The 19,918-nt window shown below is 38.6% G+C and overlaps 3 protein-coding genes across 3 annotated transcripts in view; 2 read left to right on the forward strand and 1 right to left on the reverse strand.

Annotated features, from left to right (window-relative positions):
• igf1rb (insulin-like growth factor 1b receptor) overlaps positions 1-19,918 on the reverse strand; it is a 74,358-nt gene that overhangs the window by 53,881 nt on the left and 559 nt on the right. The window contains exon 2 of the mRNA XM_077713980.1: positions 7,641-7,691. The gene's annotated coding sequence lies outside the window, so the exon portion shown is untranslated. The remainder of the gene's footprint in view (positions 1-7,640; positions 7,692-19,918) is intronic.
• On the forward strand, positions 1,843-4,574 carry ap3s2 (adaptor related protein complex 3 subunit sigma 2). The gene is made up of 6 exons (XM_077713979.1): positions 1,843-1,989; positions 2,331-2,422; positions 2,699-2,810; positions 2,883-2,954; positions 3,210-3,317; positions 3,971-4,574. The coding sequence occupies exons 1-6, from the start codon at positions 1,921-1,923 to the stop codon at positions 4,094-4,096; spliced, it is 579 nt and encodes a 192-aa protein (XP_077570105.1). The 5' UTR covers positions 1,843-1,920; the 3' UTR covers positions 4,097-4,574.
• LOC144194732 (aminopeptidase N-like) lies at positions 5,808-19,496 on the forward strand. The gene is made up of 21 exons (XM_077713981.1): positions 5,808-6,029; positions 9,924-10,566; positions 10,641-10,783; positions 11,484-11,623; positions 12,425-12,551; positions 12,660-12,814; positions 13,434-13,547; positions 13,615-13,758; positions 14,463-14,528; positions 14,595-14,660; positions 14,736-14,911; positions 14,983-15,059; positions 15,136-15,269; positions 15,382-15,437; positions 15,525-15,672; positions 16,741-16,832; positions 16,990-17,100; positions 17,185-17,352; positions 17,991-18,131; positions 18,911-18,992; positions 19,065-19,496. Exons 2-21 carry the CDS (start codon positions 9,962-9,964, stop codon positions 19,215-19,217), a joined length of 2,898 nt encoding a protein of 965 aa, XP_077570107.1. The 5' UTR covers positions 5,808-6,029; positions 9,924-9,961; the 3' UTR covers positions 19,218-19,496.

A 19,918-nucleotide genomic window follows, 5' to 3' on the forward strand; every position in this document is an offset into this window, starting at 1 on the left:
CAAGAGTCCAAATACAGTGAGTCACCACCCACCCTGGAACAAGTGCTCACTGTACCGACACGACCCGATTTCGTCGGAAGAACCAAGGGAGCTGTCGACGTGCATTTGTTAAGTCCCCCCGCCCGATGAAAGACCCCGCCCGAGCCCACCTACCGCGAAACGTCCAGTGCCCGGAAACCCATTCTCGGGCCGCACTCATGTGGAAATAAATCCGTGTACCACCAACGGCCCGGCACATGCTAATGAGCGTCTGTTTGTTTTCCGCTGTGCTCGTGTGAGGGGAAGGGAATTTTTCTGGTGGGGGGGCTTGGCTAATAGATCATAAATATGCCAACGATGACCCGGGTGTTTGGATGGAGGTCTATTAGGATGTCCCTGATTCGGGTTCGAATGTATGTGTGCGCTTGTGTATTAGTGAGCCAAGTAGTTGGATGGTCCACATACCTGTCAACTGGTACGTTCTCGCCGTAATTGGTACAACTGAAAGCCCATTTTTATATTGGTACGCTGTACACATGAAAATGGTACGCTAAACGGTGATTTTGAGAATCGTTCCCGGAAACGCATGTCTGCCAAGTGATATATGTACCGGCGCCTCTGATTGGCTAAAAAAAAAAGATCATGATAAACATTTCGTTTTGTAACACTTTCACCATGTGATTTCCGTTTCCTGTTCCCTTGTTTATGTTTACTTTCATTTTGTTGTTCGTGATTTTTTACAAAAAAGTAAAGTGGTAAGATTTTCCATGTATTTATACATATATGTAAGGGCGAAAACAAAATTTGGTAAGATCACAAATGGTTCGAGGTTGACAGGTATGGGTCCAAACAGGTTTTTGGTGGAAGGAACGGGTCTGGTGTAAAACTGGTATTCTGAAAAATTGAGTCTAAGTATTGGTTTTAAGCATTAAATGCCTCACAGTTCTGGGTTTAAATCCAGGTTGGTCCACCTATGTGGAGTTTGTATGTTTGGGTTTTCTTTGGGTACTCCAGTTTCTTCCCACATTACAAAAACATGCACTGTAGGCTGATTGGATACTAAATTAGGGGTGTAAGACAAGGAAAGGTTCGCGGGCCGCTTTAATGTTAACTTGATTTTATGTGGGCCGGACCATTTTAGATGTATTTAGATTTTTTTTTAATGAATGGATTAAAAGAACTGGATTAAAACCCCTGAATATTTCGTTTTTTATAGATCTAAAACAATGTTTATTTGAGCTTTTTTAAATATATTTTTAGATTTTACAAAATGATTTTTGAAGTAAAAACCGAGGGAAAATGATTTAAAAATTACAATTATTGATTTAAAAGGCAGAAAATCGGGAAATTTGAGCAATGTTTTGAATTTGAAGGTAAGGTTGGAGGTCATAATGGAGTTTGAAAGGCGTCTTTCAAAACAGGATTTATAGTCAGGTAGACATTTAAATAAAGTTTTAAAAAGGTTATCTGATTTTTCTTCATTCCCAAGATCCTCTCTTTTTCTATAATTTATTTTCCCCCTGACATACATCTATCAACCATGCCTTCTTTGCATGTATGTATTACTATGTCGCATCAGCAAAATATCGAGCGCCCTCTGTTGGCTAGTTGAAGAACTACAAAAACAAACCCACTCCGGAAATTACAGTTCGAGCGTCCTAGTTTCTAGTCGACTCCTAAAAGATGGTACAAAGCTACTGAAGTTATGATTACAAAAATATATAGAAAAATTATCTGATATGATTTAAAATTGAGAATTGGTGTGGATAATCCCTTAGTATTACTTTAATATTATTGTTTAGTAATCAAGCAAACAATTATGTTTATCATAGCCGTGAATGAAATCACCGGAAGTGAAGTCCAACTTCCGAAAGCTAATCCGTATCTGTCGCATAGTTTTAATAATAAGAAAAACGTATTGCATTTTTCATACAACCAAACATGATTAAAGCTATCCTAATATTTAACAACCATGGCAAACCACGACTCATCAGATTCTATCAATACTTTGTGAGTATTACTGTCATATTTGGAAAAATACGTCTTTTTTTGATGCATTTGTTAGCTGCTAATAACATAATGTATTGACGACCACTGTAATTACAATTTACAAAAACAATTCAATAGACACTCGAATTTGCAGATAAATATTGCAAAAACATGATTTAGCCATTTTTAAAAAGATCATCATTGCCTTTGATACAAATATAAATCAAATATAGTCTAATTTGGATGGCTGGAATTGTGTGGTTATGTTTTGCTGTCATTAACAGCAATTCAAGTCCAATCCCGATGAGTTCATTTTTGTGTTAAATAGTGTTTTATTTTTTATTTGTTTGTTTACTTTGCAGGCAGAGGATTTGCAGCAGCAAATAATCCGGGAGACGTTTCATTTGGTGTCCAAACGGGATGACAATGTGTGTAATTTCTTGGAGGGTGGAAGGCAAGTGTTCATTGCAGTTCCACTTATCAACCCACAGAGGGAGCTAAGTTTAAAGTTGTAACAAATGTAACGAATTTAGGCTAACCGAATGAGATTGTGCTTTTTTTTATACTTATGTTGGTCACTTAAACCATACATATTGCTTAAAGTATGACTTTAGATCACTTTAATGTGATCCTAACAGTCTCAAATGCAATTTTCTTGAATCATTTAACTTTTTCGCTAATAGAAAATTGAGCTAATAGAAAATTTAGCTAATATTTTTTTTAATTTCAGTCTTATTGGCGGCTCCGACTACAAGTTGATATACCGTCACTACGCCACGCTCTACTTTGTCTTCTGCGTAGACTCATCTGAGAGCGAATTGGGCATTTTGGATCTCATCCAGGTCATCTGATTTATTTTATATCTCTGCATTTTTTTGTGAATGATGTTCTTAGTTTGATATATCTATCTGCAGGTCTTTGTGGAAACACTGGATAAGTGTTTTGAGAATGTCTGTGAACTGGACCTCATATTCCACATGGACAAGGTAAGCTGCTCTCTTTTATGAAGGTTCACCTGCTAAAGGCTAGGCTAGCAAGGGCGCTATCTAAAGCATGAAGCATACAGTCTACCCAATTATTATCATTATATGGAATTAGTTACATTACTTTCCTAATTTTTGGAACTGGAAATTGTTTCACTTTAACTATCGGTGACAGAAAAACTGCATTTGGCGACGAGTGATGCATTTTTTTGGGCCTGATGCTAATGCTAACATGTGTTCCTTCATGGCCCATTGCAGGTCCATTACATTCTTCAGGAGGTGGTGATGGGCGGAATGGTTCTGGAAACCAACATGAACGAGATTGTAGCTCAAGTGGAGCTGCAAAATCGCATGGAGAAGTCAGAGGTCAGATTCAGACTATTTTGTGTGCACATCCATTTTAATGTCGTCCCAAATAGAGATTAACAATACATTTTTTAGGATGGATAAAGATTATTAGTAGTTAGGGCAGTGCTTCTCAATTATTTTCTGTTAGGCCCCCCCTAGCAAGAAGAAAACTATTCGCGCCCCCCACTTTCCACCGCGACTATAAATAAAATCATTTTATAAAATTGTTATAAGTACAACATTTTATCCTTATTAACACTAAAGAAAAGGAAAAAAGAAAGAAATATAGTCAAACTTACAAAGAATAACTTTATTAAATCTTGTTTTAAGTCTGCAACAGAAAAGATTTTAAGTGCATCAATGCCTGAAATAAAAAATAAATGAGAGCGCCAATGCCAACTACTGGAGTGGATGCGAAATTACACTTTATACTAGTACGGCCAAATAAAATCCCGTTCCCCAGGGTTACACGCGCCCCCCAGGGTATCGCACCACGCCCCCCCAGGGGGGCGCGCCCCACTATTTGAGAAGCACTGAGTTAGGGGGAGACTAAGAATAATTTAAAAAAAAATGTGAAAAAAATATCAAAATTGTGAATTTGCGAAAAGTGAAGTCGCGTTAATCGAGGGATTACTGTAGTTGGAATATTAATGTTTTTTTTTTCGTCACAGGGCGGTTTGTCGGCGGCACCCGCTCGCGCAGTCTCCGCCGTGAAGAACATGAACCTACCCGAGATCCCTCGTAATATCAACATCGGAGACATCAACATCAAAGTCCCCAGCCTCTCCCCGTTCTGAGTACGACTCGGTGGGGGGGTCGGGTGGGGTCCATTTTGCACAATCTAGTCTATATTTGTTCTATGAAACACTGGTAAACCTGCTGTACGGCAGGTGTGGTCAAAATTTGACTTTTTTGTGGCTCTATTTTAGACATTTCAATCACATTTCATCGGGAAAATGGGAGGGGCTTAAGTTTTGGCGGAATTTCTTGGGTCGTATAAATACAAATTTTCCCTTACCAGATTTTCATGCTTAAAATTTGATGCCAATCAGTCAAAAAATGTTTAAATTTTCTGTTTTTTTGTGAACAAAATGTCCTTCCAATTTCATATTAATGATCCAAACTGGCAGCTAAGCCTGTATATTTATTTCTTTCCTTCCAGGGGGCGCTACTGAGTAAGTTTAATTCATGTGAACTGTGTCGTTGTGTTCTATAAATTTCAAATGTACCCTAATAGAAAAATATTGTTGCAATAAAACATCGAGTGAACGTGAATATTTTTTTCGGGTTTAATTTTTACGAGCTGGCCGACGAGTGTGTATTTTCCTTGCTGGTCTGGATTCCAGGACCCCCCAAAATTTGCCCCCCCCCCCCCCCCCCCCCCCCCCCACTGGAACATGATCTCTTTGGCTTCTGTACAGCCTAAAATAACTTCTTCCATCCGGGCGTCCAAAAATCTGCCTGTCCTGAAATGTCGTCCCTCTTTTTTGGTCCTAATGTCCTAATCTTACTGACTAGGAATCGCACCATCACGCCCAAGGGGGAGGGGCATTTTTCTATTTAAGGACCATATATGTAGAGTTCCAAAATTGACATCCTTCCATTTTGGCTCCATAATATTTTTTTTTCAAAGATTAGTGCCAAAAGAATATTTCTAATCCGCAACATGAAGTGATTAACTCACCAGATGTCTGGAAAGATGACCAATGGAAGGCCGACATTTTGCCTTTAAGCCCCTCCCACTCAAAAGGACGCAAAAAAACTCAAAAAAATTGATTAAAAAATGACAATTATTGATTTAAAAGGGGGAAAATCAGGAAATTGAATATATATTTATACTTAATTTGAATTTGATCCTAAAACATAAAGTCAACACTCATAATTTACTTTCCCGGGCCACACAAAATCATGCAGCAGGCCAGATTTGGCCCCCGGGCCGCCACTTTACCACCTGTGCAGCAGAAGACGACAAAAAGACTTCCATTTAATTTTCCCTGTTGCCAAACTGCCAAATATGACTCTCACATTTTCCACACAAGAAAATCCAGACCTGAAATCGAACCCTCGACCTCAAAACTGCGAATCCAACCCATTAACCATCTGACTAAATTTAACCTGACTATCAAACTCAAGTAATTTTAAGTAAAGAATTCCCCAATCCTCATAAATATCTTCAATAATTCCCCTAAATGTGTCATTACTACGAAAAACCAACACCAAATCTTCCCCAAAATGGCGTCCATCCACACAATTCCATTGAAATTCTCCAATATGGAAAATAACAGACCTTCTTTTGTAGCTCAACCCTTGAGCAACATTCCTACCAAATTCCTCCTTTCTCATTTCAACCGGCTTTACCGACTGGATTTTCAAAAATGCAACCCCCCAGAGATCTTTTCACGACCTGGTGGTCTTCCATCACCCCCCCAACCCAGGTGACACCGCGTCAATCCCAGAATTTAACCCTAAAAAATAACCTACGTCGATTGGCTACCACCGGTCCTCGACGACGGTTGTACCTTCTAGGAATTCTCCCTCCTCGGTTTGTTGTTCCAACTACATTCCTGATTTTTTTTTCATCTCCCCTCACTCAAAAAAAAAACGGGTAGTAGTCCGTCCCTCTAGGAAAACCTGCGGTTGTTCCCGCCGACTCCACCCTTTCCGACTGTTTCCCATCAACGACGCTTCATTCCAAATCCCGCAGGCGACCCGTGGACATCCAACAACGAGGTAAGTCCAATTCCTCCCTCAAAATCTGACAAAATTCCCTATATCTGTTTTTTTTAAGGTTACTTTTCTCCCAAAAACTGCTCTCGGTTGTTTCAGTGTTTTATCTTTGAAGAGTTTTCCTTCACAGACCGGAACATTTTGTTTCCAAAAGTTTCCAGACGGTTGTTACGCTGGTGTTTGCAGACGGTTTTGCTTGAAAACATGTGTCAAAGTGTCATGGATGTTGTAAAAAAACAGCAAGTTGTAGTTAAAAACGACATGAAAGGCCTTAGTGGGTGTGTAGACTACCGCACAAGTTGTGCTGGGTAACGGTTTTGAGATTCCAGGTTTCAATCTCGGCTATATTTTTGTTTGTTTTTACTGGGTACGCTACTTACTTTGTTTTTTACTGGGTACACTACATACTTATCACTCTAGATTTTGGTTAGTAGCCCATTCAAGTTGGCTTACCTGTCAACTTATACATTTTTCCTGTATTTTATACATTTTTTGATCATTTCAAATTGTGTACACCGTATAACAACTTTTGTACAGGATTTTTTAAGTCAGTTTTTGTAAATCCGATCTGGTTTTAGCCATTTTGGCTCTAATCCGGATCATTTTGGTCACTGTTAGCAGATGAAAACGTCATTGTCGATTGCTAATGTTAACATGTTTTAAGCATGCAAGCTTTTAACTATATAAATATAGCGTGTCAGCAAGCAATGTAGCCAGACAGTAAAAGCTGTCAGTGTCAAACAGCAACATTTACACAATCTTGAATTTAGTACACCTACTGATTGGTCTCCCCGTCCATTTTGTAGAAAAAATTACTTTTATGTGTGCCCTATGTGAGTAAATATGATTAATAAGGAGAATGCAATTATTAATAAGGGGAGCAATTGACCGAGGTGGACAAGTATGAGTTTATGAATATGAACGCCACAAAAACTGAAGTTTGTGTGTTACGTGATCAAAACAGTGCCTTCAGTGGCAGCCAAAAAGTTAATATAAGACCTTAAAATCCACAAAAACTAACAGAAAGTGACCTAGAAATGCGCCAAAATCCACATATAAAAAACAAACATCCCAGATATTCCCTTAAAATCAATAGGAAATGATTCAAAATTTACATGAAGTGACCTGTACGTACCCTAAAATGAGTAAAACAAACACTGACGCAAAACTAATTCCTAACTAATCCCCCAAAAAATCCCGGTTTCCTACGACGAGTACACCCACACACATTTTTTTACCCGTTTCTAGGAAAACTCACAAAAAATTGGATTAGAAAGCCATTTTTTTTGCGTCATCGCAAAGGTCTTCCAAAGACAAAGTCGTAAATTAGTAGCTGGATTGAGCCAGTTTTGCTTGGACATCTATCATGCGTACATCTTTAAAAAAAAACGGCTTGCCTGAAATCATGCAAAAAAAGCCATTTGACTCCAAACTATAACTATTTACGTTTTTGGGCTATTTAAAAAACTCATAAGAAGACGCATTAACATAAAAACAATTCTTAGAACTAAACAATGGCTGCTTTTTACTGACATCCGGCTGCCTTAAAACCTTCTGTGCTTTAGGGGGTGCTTAGTTCTAGCCCAAAACATGGATTCCAGATGTGCGGAGTACCTTTGGGATGTCGTGTCGATATTTCACCGCAGAAGTGCTCCTTGATGTTTACTGCAGGAAAGACAAAGTGGATCAAAACCAATGTCAAAATGAGTTCAGACTCACTATAGTGCCTGCAGTTTTCATTCAAAGACATAGCACCCCCTTGCGTGCCTCACTTTGCGTTATAGTCATTATTCAGTTTAGATTAGTACTTTATTTCATCCCGTATTTGGGAAATTTCCTTGCTTGCAGTAGCAATTAAAGACACAGAAGACATTGTAGACCTAGTTAAAAAATATGGAGCCGCATACAGTAAGTCTACAGACTGAGACTCAGTAGTTTGAAGGTTTAAAAGATCAACTTCCTAGCCTAGATCCTCCTAAACCAGGGGTGGGCAAACTTTTTGGCCCCGGGGGCCATATTGACTTTAAAAATTTGACAGATGGGGCGGGGTCAGTACAAGATAGGATACATATAAAAAAGTGCATCCGTTAACAGTACATATGAAACATAAACAGGAAAAAAGGAGTAAAGTATTAACATACTCATCACTCATCATTAAAGTAAAAAGTATAAAGTACAAAGTCAAGTAAAAAGAATGTATTAAGAAATATTAAAATGCCATTTAAAAAGATAGAGGGGCTGTAAAACACGAAAAACAAATAAGAGTGGACAGAGCTACTGCAACTGGCTTCCACGTGACAGCGCCATCTTGGGGAAATAAAAACAAAAAAAACTTTTGTACAACGTCAACGGGCCGGATTAAAAGGCCTAGCGGGCCAGACGTGGCCCGCGGGCCATATTTTTCCCATCACTGTTTTAGATTGTTAATGTTGGTGATTTAGTGTTAAATTGGGAGATTTTTTAGTTGCTAAAAATGTAACAAAAAAAACGAGCCGCCGCTCAAAAAAGGTTCGGAGACACTGCTTTATTGTATAATAATTTTCTTTGTTTTGACCAGCTTTGACCAAATTATATTAAAATGTCATTTAAAAAAAGATAGTAGGACTATAAAACACAAAAAACAAATAAGAATGGACAGTGCTACGGCCACTCTGCAATCCACCAAAAAGTTTATTTCCATAGATAAAATGATACAATTATTTATCTAATTACAGTGTTCCCTGGCTACTTCGCGCTTGAGCTATTGCAGACTCAGAGCTTCGCGTATTTTTTTCAGGAAAAAAATAAATAAAAATGTAAAGATATTAAGTTAAAATTATAAATGACATCATTTTACAAGATGTGGAAACAAAATATTCAATAAGAATTAGTAATTGCATCAAAAAAAGGCCCAAAAAATGGTCAATAACATGGTGAGAGTTCAGAAGCTTCGTGGATTTTTTTCAGGAAAAAAATTAATAAAAAAGTTAAAGATATTAAGTTAAAATTATAAATTACAACATTTTACAAGAGATGGAAACAAAATATTCAATAAGAATTAGTAATTGCATTTAAAAAAAAGGCCAAAGAAATGGTCAATAACATGGTGAGAGTTCAGAAGCTTCGTGGATTTTTTTCAGGAAAAAAAAAATAAAATATTTAAAGATATTAAGTTAAAATAATAAATGACATCATTTTACAAGAGATGGAAACAAAATATTCAACAAGAATTAGTAATTGCATCCAAAAAAGGCCAAAGAAATGTCAATAACATGGTGAGAGTTCAGAAGCTTCGTGGATTTTTTTCAGGAAAAAAATTAATAAAAAATTTAAAGATATTAAGTTAAAATAATAAATTACGTCATTTTACAAGAGATGGAAACAAAATATTCAATAATAATTAGTAATTGCATCAAATAAATGGTCAATAACATGGTGAGAGTTCAGAAGCTTCGTGGATTTTTTTCAGGAAAAAAAATTAATAAAAAATGTAAAGATATTAAGTTAAAATTATAAATGACATCATTTTACAAGAGGTGGAAACAAAATATTCAATAAGAATTAGTAATTGCATCAAAAAAGGCCAAAGAAATGGTCAATAACATGGTGAGAGTTGAGGAATGGCATTGATGACATCATGGTTGTTTACAGGCCCAAAAAACTATGTTCACAACTCCCAATAACGATGTTTCTTCCGTGCAAAAAAACTGCAGAAGATCCTCCATCCGGACTACTATGTTGTTTTTGCATGGTGGTGCTTTTGTGCACCTATTATACGTTTCTTTAAGCATTTTTGATGAACATGCCTACTTCGCGGAAACGCAGCTATTGCGGGGGGTCCCCATTAACCGCGATAAGCGAGGGAACACTGTAAATTATACCAAATTCCATTCACCCATCTTTTTGTCTTCTTCTCAGGGATCTTAACCTCTCGTAGACTTTCCCCGACTTGGGTCATGGGGAAGGTCTACTACATCAGTAAGAACGTAGGACTCGCACTACTCATATTAGCCATTACCGCTTTGGTAACCATCCTAGCTCTGTCTATCGCCTACGACAAAGAAAAAGCCAAGAACCGAATCACCAATACCGAAAACGAAGCATCCCTGGACAACCAAACCCCGTCTCCGACCCCTGTCCTCTCCACGGATCCGTGGGACCAGTACAGACTCCCTTACGCATTAGTCCCGTCCTCCTTCAACGTGACGCTATGGCCTCGGCTGAAACCCGACCAAGACGGTCTTTTCGTCTTCACCGGGGACTCGGATGTGGTCTTCACATGTCGCCAGACCACAGACCTGGTCCTGATCCACGCCAGCAAACTCAACTTCACCATCTTGGATGGACACCATGCCTCAATCCAGGAGTTATCTTCTAGAACCCGGACTCTGACTATCACCAAGTCCTGGCTTGTGGTAGAGACGGAGTACTTAGTCCTGGAGTTGTACGAACCCTTAAAAGAGGGCGCCACCTATGTCCTGCACACTGAGTTTCGGGGAGAACTGGCGGATGACCTGGAAGGATTCTACAGGAGTGAATATGTGGAGGACGGAGTTAAGAAGTAAGGTGTACTTGACGGGAGTTTGGGTGTGTTTTTGTGGAAGTTCGAGGTCTAGATTGGTTTGTCTTTTTCAGGGTGGTCGCCACCTCTCAAATGCAAGCCACTTACGCCCGGAAAGCCTTCCCGTGCTTCGACGAACCCGCCATGAAAGCCATCTTTAATGTCACTATCATTCACGAGAGGGACAAAACGGCTCTGTCTAATGCCAGGGCTATAGGTTTGGAAATGATTTGTTGACAAACTTGCTTTGGAACTACAGGGAAGTGATTATTGATTAATACAGGGTGTTTCGGAAAAAAATGTACTCAATTGTAGAATGAGCAGGAAAAAGAAGTGAGTATATTTTATTCTAAAAGTGAGTACATTTTTTTGAGACACTTTGTATACAGTGTTCCCTCGGTTATCGCAGTTAATGGGAACCGGGACCACCTGTGATAAGTGATTTTTTTTCGCGAAGTAGGGATTCGCCTTCAAAAAATGCTTAATTTGAATTTAATTCATTTTTTTAATTATTATTTTTAATTATTTTGTTTAATTATTTTTTAAAAAATTTAATTATTTTTTTTAATTTAACTTTTGTATTTTTTTTTAATTGTTATTATTATTTTTAATTATTTTTTATTTTTTAAATTATTTTTTTATTTTTTTATATTTTTTACCCCCCTGTATACAGTACACCATATAGAATACAGGTAGAGAGTGAAATTCATGTTATAACAAAAAAAAACTGTAAAATATGTTGTTTCAATGTAATATTTGTATTTATTTTCCCCCAAAAAATCTGCGAAGCTCTGAGTCCGCTGTAGCTGAACCGCAAAGTAGCGAGGGAACACTGTACTCGATAGTGGAAATAGGCTGAAGTGAATAATAACCAGAAATTAAGAAGCAGTGATATAGTTAACCTCTGCCCCCCCCAGATGTTAGAGACACTGTCATCCAAGGCACCGAAGTCCGGGTCACCACGTTCGAACCTACGGCCAAGATGTCCACCTATCTTCTGGCCTTTATTGTTAGCGATTTTAGCTATGTGGAGTCCACCCAACAGGATGGTGTGCAGGTATAGTATAAAGTCATTTGATTCCATGGAAGGAAAAGTACAGTGCAATCCAAAAGTACAGTGGTACCTCGAGATAAGAGCTTAATTTGTTGAGGGACTGAGCTCATATGTCGATTTACTCGTAACTCAAATGAACGTTTCCCATAGAAATGAAGTAAAAGCTAATTAATTTGTTCCAACCCTCTGAAAAAAACATCAAACATAGGATATTGGATTGGAAAAACATTTTTATTTTTTCTAATTCGCCATCTATTAACTAAGTAAGAAGTAACTAGTGGTTTAATTGTACTAAAATGTGTTTAATAGTACTAAGATGTGTTTATTAGTACTAAAATGTGTTTAATAGTACTAAATTGTGTTTCATAGTACTAAAATGTGTTTCATAGTACTAAAATGTGTTTCATAGTACTAAAATGTGTTTAATAGTACTAAAATGTGTTTAATAGTACTAAAACAGACTTTTTGCATGGCAACACGCTCGTAACATAACAATAACAAATTTAAATGAACTTGGATTACGATGCAGACACTCAAAAATACATTTAAACTAACCTTACACTAAACTTAATTCTAATATAAGTTTCTAAATTTTGATACCTTTCTTCTCCCGGGTTGCCTCTATTAGCCCCGCCTCCACCCTGACTTTCAGACATAACCAATCGAAGGTTGTTTACTTTTGTATTCCCTTCAAAATATTCCCAAAATGATGCACACAAATGTCCTCACAATAGGATAACACAATTTTACTTGTATCTCAAAATGGTTTGTATGTGGATGTTATTAGTGTACTTTTTCTTTCAGGTTCGGATTTGGGCTCGAAAGAAGGCAATTGCCGACGGACAGGGCGACTACGCTCTCAATGTCACTCGGCCTATTCTCAAGTTTTATGAACGCTACTACGACGCCCCGTATCCGCTTCCCAAATCCGGTAGGTCAAAGAATATAGTAGAATTGTACTTTCACAGTGTCTTTGTACTGAAATTTTGAGGGTATTTGAAGATATTGAGTTTTTCAACGGGGTTTTGTCCATTTTCAGACCAAGTGGCCCTTCCTGACTTCCATGCCGGTGCCATGGAGAACTGGGGTCTGGTCACCTACAGGGAAACGGCTCTACTCTACGATCCGCAAAGATCTTCAGCGGGCAACAAAAAACGAGTGGCCTCCGTCATCGCCCACGAGCTAGCGCACATGGTTGGCTAGCTTTGTTGGACATCAAACTGTGTTTTTTAAAATTGCCAGTATTTCTAAGATACCGTATTTTCACGACTATAAGGCACACTTGAAAGTCTTAAATTTTCTCCAAAATAGACAGTGCGCCTTATAATACAGTGCGCCTTATATATGGAAAAATCAGATAACCAAAAAACGAAAAAACACCACTGTCGGATATTTAAAAAAAACAAAAACGCCTGAACTGAAACAATACTGTAAAATATGCAGATGCCATCTTAGTTTACAAAAACTTCCATCATATAGCTCCTCCCCCACTGCAAGATTTTATACAAAAAAATCCAAAACATCAATAATGGCTGGCTATAGAGGTGACTGTGTAGTAGTGAGTGCTTCATACCTGGAAGTCAATAGCAATTACCGTATTTTCACCACTATAAGGCGCACTCAAAAGTCTTACATTTTCTCCAAAATAGACAGTGCGCCTTATAATTCAGTGCGGCTAATATATGGAAAAAAATGTAATTCGTTGAGGGTGCACCTTACAATGCGGTGCGCCTTATAGTCGTGAAAATACGGTAGTCTGTCGTAATTTGTGGGAGTGTCCACAAATCAGATCTTGCTCTTTGTTTCCCCCTAGTGGTTCGGCAACTTGGTGACCATGCGCTGGTGGAATGATCTGTGGCTTAACGAGGGTTTTGCTTCGTACGTGGAGTACCTGGGGGCGGATTACGCTGAGCCAAAATGGAATATTGTAAAAGAAACAAAACCACTCGAAATTCCAGTGAGACGGATGTCCCCAACAATGGTTTCCTTTGCAGAAAGACCTGATCATTCTGGACGATCTCCAGCAGGTGTTCAATCTGGACGCCCTGACGTCTTCTCACCCTCTTTCTCGGCGAGAAGACGAGGTTAACACACCTGCTCAGATCAGTGAGATCTTCAATACCATCTCCTACAGCAAGGTGTGCAATTTGCGACCATGACCGGACGTTTGGTCGCCGGTCTTTTTGTCGCCGGTTAAATGGTGACAGAAAGTTTACTGTTGAAACTAGCTCTCAAAATTATATTCATGAGAGAGAGAGTTTAATATCTAATAGAGAGAGTTTAATATCTAAGTACTGTTTAATATCTAAGTACTGTTTAATATCTAAGTACTGTTTAATATCTAAGTGCTGTTTAATATCTAAGTACTGTTTAATATCTAAGTACTGTTTAATATCTAAGTACTGTTTAATATCTAAGTACTGTTTAATATCTAAGTACTGTTTAATATCTCATTACTGTTTAATATCTAGGTACTGTTTAATATCTAAGTACTGTTTAATATCTAAGTACTGTTTAATATTTAAATGCTGTTTAATGTCTAAGTACTGTTTTATAGTTAAGTACTGTTTAATATATAAGTCCTGTTTAATAAGTACTGTTGAAACCAGCTCTCAAAATTATATGCATGAGAGAGAGTTTAATATCTAAATATCTACTGTTTTCAACAGTAATTAGATGTTAAACAGTACTTAGATATTAAACAGTTCTTAGATATTAAACAGTACTTAGATATTAAACAGTACTTAGATGTTAAACAGTACTTAGATATTAAACAGTACTCTCTGTCACCAAAAGACCGGCGACCAAAAGTCCAAGCACCGGTATGTGTCTTTGCTTGCAGGGGGCGGTGGTTCTCAGGATGCTGTCTGGGTTTCTGGGTGAACCGGTTTTTGCCAAAGGGCTAAGTGTGAGTATCACCGAAATACATAATGGCCACTTTGGAATTGCTTTAACGTCAAATCTTCTTCCCTAGTCTTACCTCAACACATTCGCCTTTAGCAGCACCGTGTACCGAGACTTATGGGACCACCTCCAAAAGGTCGGTTGGTTGGACCACTTTGATTGTCTTCTCACTCCCAAAAAACCTTTTGCTTTAAAGTTTGTTTTGTTTTAGGCGGTGGAGAGCACCCCAGACTTGCATCTCCCGCGGACAGTCCACGAAATTATGCATCGCTGGACTTTACAGATGGGCTTCCCGGTAGTGACCATTCACACCAGGACCGGACATGTCCACCAGGAGCATTTCCTGCTGGATTCCAAGGCGGTGGTGTACAGACCCTCACAATTTAAGTAGGGTTATTTAATTCATATTTTGGGAAATGTTTTGCTAACTAAAATTACTACATTTCCCTGGAAAACAGTTACACGTGGTTTGTGCCCATTCATTGGATGAAAACCGGCTCTGAGCAGCCATTGTATTGGTTCCTGGATAAATCAGGTACCCTAAAACCGCTCCTGCACCACCTCCATGTTTGTTGGTCTATCCCGGCATCATTTTGTACGATTTATCCCAGACTTTAACCCACGAATGAGAGTCTCAGGACACGATTGGGTTCTAGCCAACACAAACGTGTTGGGTTACTTCAGGGTCAACTACGACGATGACAATTGGAATCGACTCATTTCTGTACTGGAGACCAACCACCTGGTAAGAGCAAAGATAAACACGCTAATGCTAATTGTTAGCATGTCCTGAGTCAATAAGAGCCTTAAAGAATAGTTCTTACAGATGATTCTTAGCAGTTTTTAACTTCTCGCAGGACATTCCTACCTTAAACCGAGCCCAGATCATTGATGACGCCTTCAACCTGGCCCGGTAAGAACAACAACTATTCTCACTATGATCTGAAAGTCCAATCATACATGAATACAGTCAAGATTTTGCTGACAAGCCTCGTTTCAGAGCCAAAATGGTGGATGTTACACTGGCTCTAAGGACCACCAAGTACTTGTCCAAAGAGACGGAATACATCCCGTGGCAGTCGGCATTGGGGAACCTCAACTTCTACTACCTCATGTTTGACCGTACTGAAGTCTATGGACCCTTACAGGTAAAAAAAAAGACAAACACAAGCTAACGTTAGCTTTAGCTAACAAAATTAGTAATTTGTTCACAATCCTCAGTGTCTTGAGCCAAAAGTAGCCTGGATTTTTGCTAATAATATTAGCAATTTGTTCGCACTCAGTGTCCTGAGGCTAATGTAGCCTGGATTGTTGCTAACAAAATTAGCAATATGTTCGCATTCCTCAGTGTCCTGAGCCAAAGGTAGCCTGGATAGTTGCTAATAATATTAGCATTTTTTTTCGCGCTCCTCAGTATCCTGAGCTAAAGGTAGCTTGGATTGGTGCTAATAAAATTAGCAATTTGTTCGCATTTCTCAGTGTCCCGAGCCAAAGGTAGCCTGGATAGTTGCCAATAATATTAGCATTTTTTTGGCGCTCCTCAGTGTCCTAAACCATGGATTGTTGCTAACAAAATTAGCAATTTGTTCGTACTCCTCAGTGTCCTGAGCCAAAGGTAGCCTGGATAGTTGCTAATACAATTAGCAATTTGTACGTACTCCTCAGTGTCCTGAGCTAAAGGTAGCCTGGATAGTTGCTAATAATATTAGCATTTCTTTTCGCGCTCCTCAGTGTCCTTCGGCAAAGGTAGCCTAGATTGTTGCTAATAATATTAGCATTTTTTTCACACTCCTCAGTGAAACTGAGCTAAAGGTAGCCTGGATAGTTGCTAATAATATTAGCATTTTTTTCACACTCCTCAGTGTCCTGAGCCAAAGGTAGCCTGGATTGTTGCTAATAAAATTAGCAATTTGTACGCATTTCTCAGTGTCCTGAGCCAAAGGTAGCCTGGATTGTTGCTAAAAATATTAGCATTTTTTTCACACTCCTCAGTGTCCTGAGCCAAAAGTAGCCTGGATTGTTGCTAACAAAATTAGCAATTTGTTCGCATTCCTCAGTGTCCTCTGAGTCAATGGGAGACTCCATTGTTGCTAATTTGCTAGCATTGATGCTACTATATAATAAGCTACACCAGGGTACCCGAAGGAAATTTCTTGTTTGTACAATACGACACAAAATAATAACTAATATTGGTTTAATTGTTGTTTTTAATATAGGCGTACACCAAGAAACTCATCCAACCACTTTTCGAGTATTTCAAGAGGATTACGAATAACTGGACGACAGTACCCGAAGGAATTATGGACCAGTAAGAAAACACAAAAAAATGATCAATAAAAATGACCGCAATCGAACTTCTAATCTATTTAATTCCACCTTTTTTTCTTCATATCAACTTTATTCATTGTAACCTTTTAGCTAGCATTTTTTTGCTAGCCAATGCTAACATTTCCCCATCCTGCCAGATACAATCACATCAATGCGGTGGGAATGGCGTGCGTGGCGGGAGTACCGGCTTGCAAGGAGCTAATCAAAACTTGGTTCAAACAGTGGATGGACAACCCGGATAAAAACCCGTAAGAAACAACAACAAAAACAACAACAAAAAAAACTTCTTGTCAAGACCCCTGTTTTTAACTAACCCACTCTATACGAAACAGGATCCACGCCAACCTGAAAAGCACAGTGTACTGTCACGGAGTGGCAATGGGCGGGGCCAATGAGTGGGACTTTGTCTGGAGGATGTTCAAGAATGCTACGCTAGCTTCGGAGGCTGCTAGGCTCAGGGAGGCGCTAGCCTGCACTAAAGTCCCCTGGCTGCTTAACAGGTTCCTCTTCTACTTACAAATTAACGCTTCAACTTACAAATTTTTCCTCAATTGGACAAATTATCCAAGTTAGGAAACATCAAAAGAGCTTTAGCATATGCTAAATATATCCACTTCATTTTCTGAAGTTATAATAACTAGTTATACTCCTTCTAGCCACACCCACGCTAGAAGATAGCTATGTTTACAAGACTTTACAGCCAGGGTGATTACCCATCAGCCATTGCACCACAAGGAGCGTCACATGATCACATGAAGACAACTAGAAATTTAAGCTAGGCCCGTTAGCGATAGCATGTTTGAACTGAAGTGCTTTTGATTTGTTATTGTTTGGTTTGACAAAGTTTTCTTATATTTTTGCTCTGGTTTTTGGATACATACATTTTCAGACATATTTAATAGAAAATTAATGTACTTTTATCATTTTTAAAGAGTTCATAGAGGCTAGCGTTAAAGATTGTGGAACGTGGGATGCTAATTTGAATGTAAAATGTAGCTATACATACAAACAATCCAAGTTACTAAACAGGTTCTGGGAATCTTTGAAGTATTTTGTAAGTAGAGGAACCACTGGAATGAGGATTTTATTCTTTTTAATAGAGATTCAGAGGAAAATAGTTGACTATTGTACTTGTTAGGTATTTGGAATACTCGTTGGATCCAGAAAAGATTCGCAAGCAAGATTCGATTTCGGCTATTGTGAGCGTGGGCTACAACGTGGTGGGCATGCCGTTAGCTTGGACCTTCATCAGGGCGCACTGGAAACAGCTTTTTGAATTGTGAGTATACTTCTTTATTATTCACCGCTTACTTATTTACCGTATTTTCACGACTATAAGGCGCACTTAAAAGTCTTAAATTTTCTCCCAAAAAGACAGTGCGCCTTATATATGGAAAAAAAAACAGAAAACTAAAAAACAAAAAACCACCACTGTCAGATGTTAAAAAAACACAAACGCCTGAAGTGAAACAATACTGTTAAATATGCAGATGCCATCTTAGTTTACGAAATCTTCCATCGTATAGCTCCTCCCCCATTGCAAGATTTTATACCGATAGCAATAGCAATCAATAGCAATTACCGTATTTTCACGACTATAAGGCGCACTTAAAAGTCTTACATTTTCTCCAAAATAGACAGTGCGCCTTATAATCCAGTGCGCCTTATATATGGAAAAATTGTCATATATTCAGGGTGCGCCTTATAATGCGGTATAAGTCGTGAAAATACAGTACAATTATTTTTACGTATCTATAGACGTTTTTGGTTTAAAATCGCTATGAAAAGTTTTAACGGTATTGGATTTTTTGGAGTTAGTTTTATTGGGCTACTTTACGTCATTGTTTAAGGCGGGAAAATTAAAAAAAAAATCTGAGATAATATTGAACACAAAGAAAAAATATCATCCTAATCTCACAGGTTATTGATATAAATTAGGGTTGTCAAACATGTGGTTCGCAGGCCTGGAGTGGTTCGATCTTTGTGGGTCATTTATACTGTACGCTTAAATCAAAACTTCCTTTAAAATGCTAATGCTAGCTTTGCATTTTTCTTCAGATATGGAAAGGGTTCATTTGCCTTCTCCAAGCTCATTGGCGGCATCACAACTCGTTTCTCGACAGAATTTGAACTACAGGAGGTACATCAACCTATGACCTTTGAGAATTTTTAGTGGTAGTACATAAAGATATTGATTATTTTTACTTTTTAGTTGCGTCGATTCAAGGAAGACAACAAGGCGGTTGGCTTTGGTTCGTCCACACTTGCCCTGGACCAAGCCATTGAGAAGGTCTCGACCCAGATTAGATGGGTGGCCGAGAATAAAGACCCAATCCTCAACTGGTTCTCTGGGGATGCCATGTAAAAAAAAGGGGAGGATCCTCTTCCCTCTCATTTTTGCGCTACAGTGTTCCCTCGCTACTTCGCGCTTCAGCTATCGCGGACTCAGAGCTTCGCAGATTTTTTTCAGGAAAAAAAATTAAAGATATTAAGTTAAAATGATAAATGACATCATTTTACAAGAGGTGGAAACAAAATATTCAATAAGAATTAGTAATTGCATCAAAAAAGGCCAAAAAATGGTCAATAACATGGTGAGAGTTGAGGAATGGCATTGATGACATCATGGCTGTGTACAGGCGCATCTTCAAAAAAACAATGTTCACAACTCCCAATAACGACGTTTCTTACGTGCAAAAAAACTGCAGAAGATCCTCCATCCGGACTACTATGATGTTTTTGCTTAGTGGTGCTTTTGTGCACGTGTTACACGTTTCTTTAAGCATTTTTGAAGGGGCACGCCTACTTCGCGGAAACGCAGCTATTGCGGGGGGTCCCGGTCCCCATTAACCGCGATAAGCGAGGGAACACTGTAATGCTATAAGGACGCCTTACGTGGACATCTGCCATCGCGGCGCCATGTTCTCGCGGCGCCAACTTACTTCTTCTACGTGCTTAAATTGAAGACTTTTGGAAGTTGACGGTGCAAGAAAATAAATATAATGACGCCTGTAGAGTGTTATGGTCTCAAAAAGGCTTTTTAAATGCGGTTAAGCAACTGAAAAG

This window comes from Stigmatopora nigra, chromosome 3 (assembly GCF_051989575.1).
Source record: "Stigmatopora nigra isolate UIUO_SnigA chromosome 3, RoL_Snig_1.1, whole genome shotgun sequence".
In the NCBI taxonomy this organism is placed as follows: domain Eukaryota; kingdom Metazoa; phylum Chordata; class Actinopteri; order Syngnathiformes; family Syngnathidae; genus Stigmatopora; species Stigmatopora nigra.

Bases quoted from the DNA above. Each gene is read 5' to 3' on its own strand.
- ap3s2 (XM_077713979.1), top strand. From the start codon at position 1,921: ATGATTAAAGCTATCCTAATATTTAACAACCATGGCAAACCACGACTC. The intron at 2,423-2,698 runs GCAAGTGTTCAT...TTTTAATTTCAG, and splicing joins AATTTCTTGGAGGGTGGAAG to TCTTATTGGCGGCTCCGACT. The intron at 3,318-3,970 runs GTCAGATTCAGA...TTTTCGTCACAG, and splicing joins ATCGCATGGAGAAGTCAGAG to GGCGGTTTGTCGGCGGCACC.
- LOC144194732 (XM_077713981.1), top strand. From the start codon at position 9,962: ATGGGGAAGGTCTACTACATCAGTAAGAACGTAGGACTCGCACTACTC. The intron at 13,759-14,462 runs GTGTGCAATTTG...CTTTGCTTGCAG, and splicing joins ATACCATCTCCTACAGCAAG to GGGGCGGTGGTTCTCAGGAT. The intron at 15,438-15,524 runs GTAAGAACAACA...GCCTCGTTTCAG, and splicing joins GACGCCTTCAACCTGGCCCG to AGCCAAAATGGTGGATGTTA.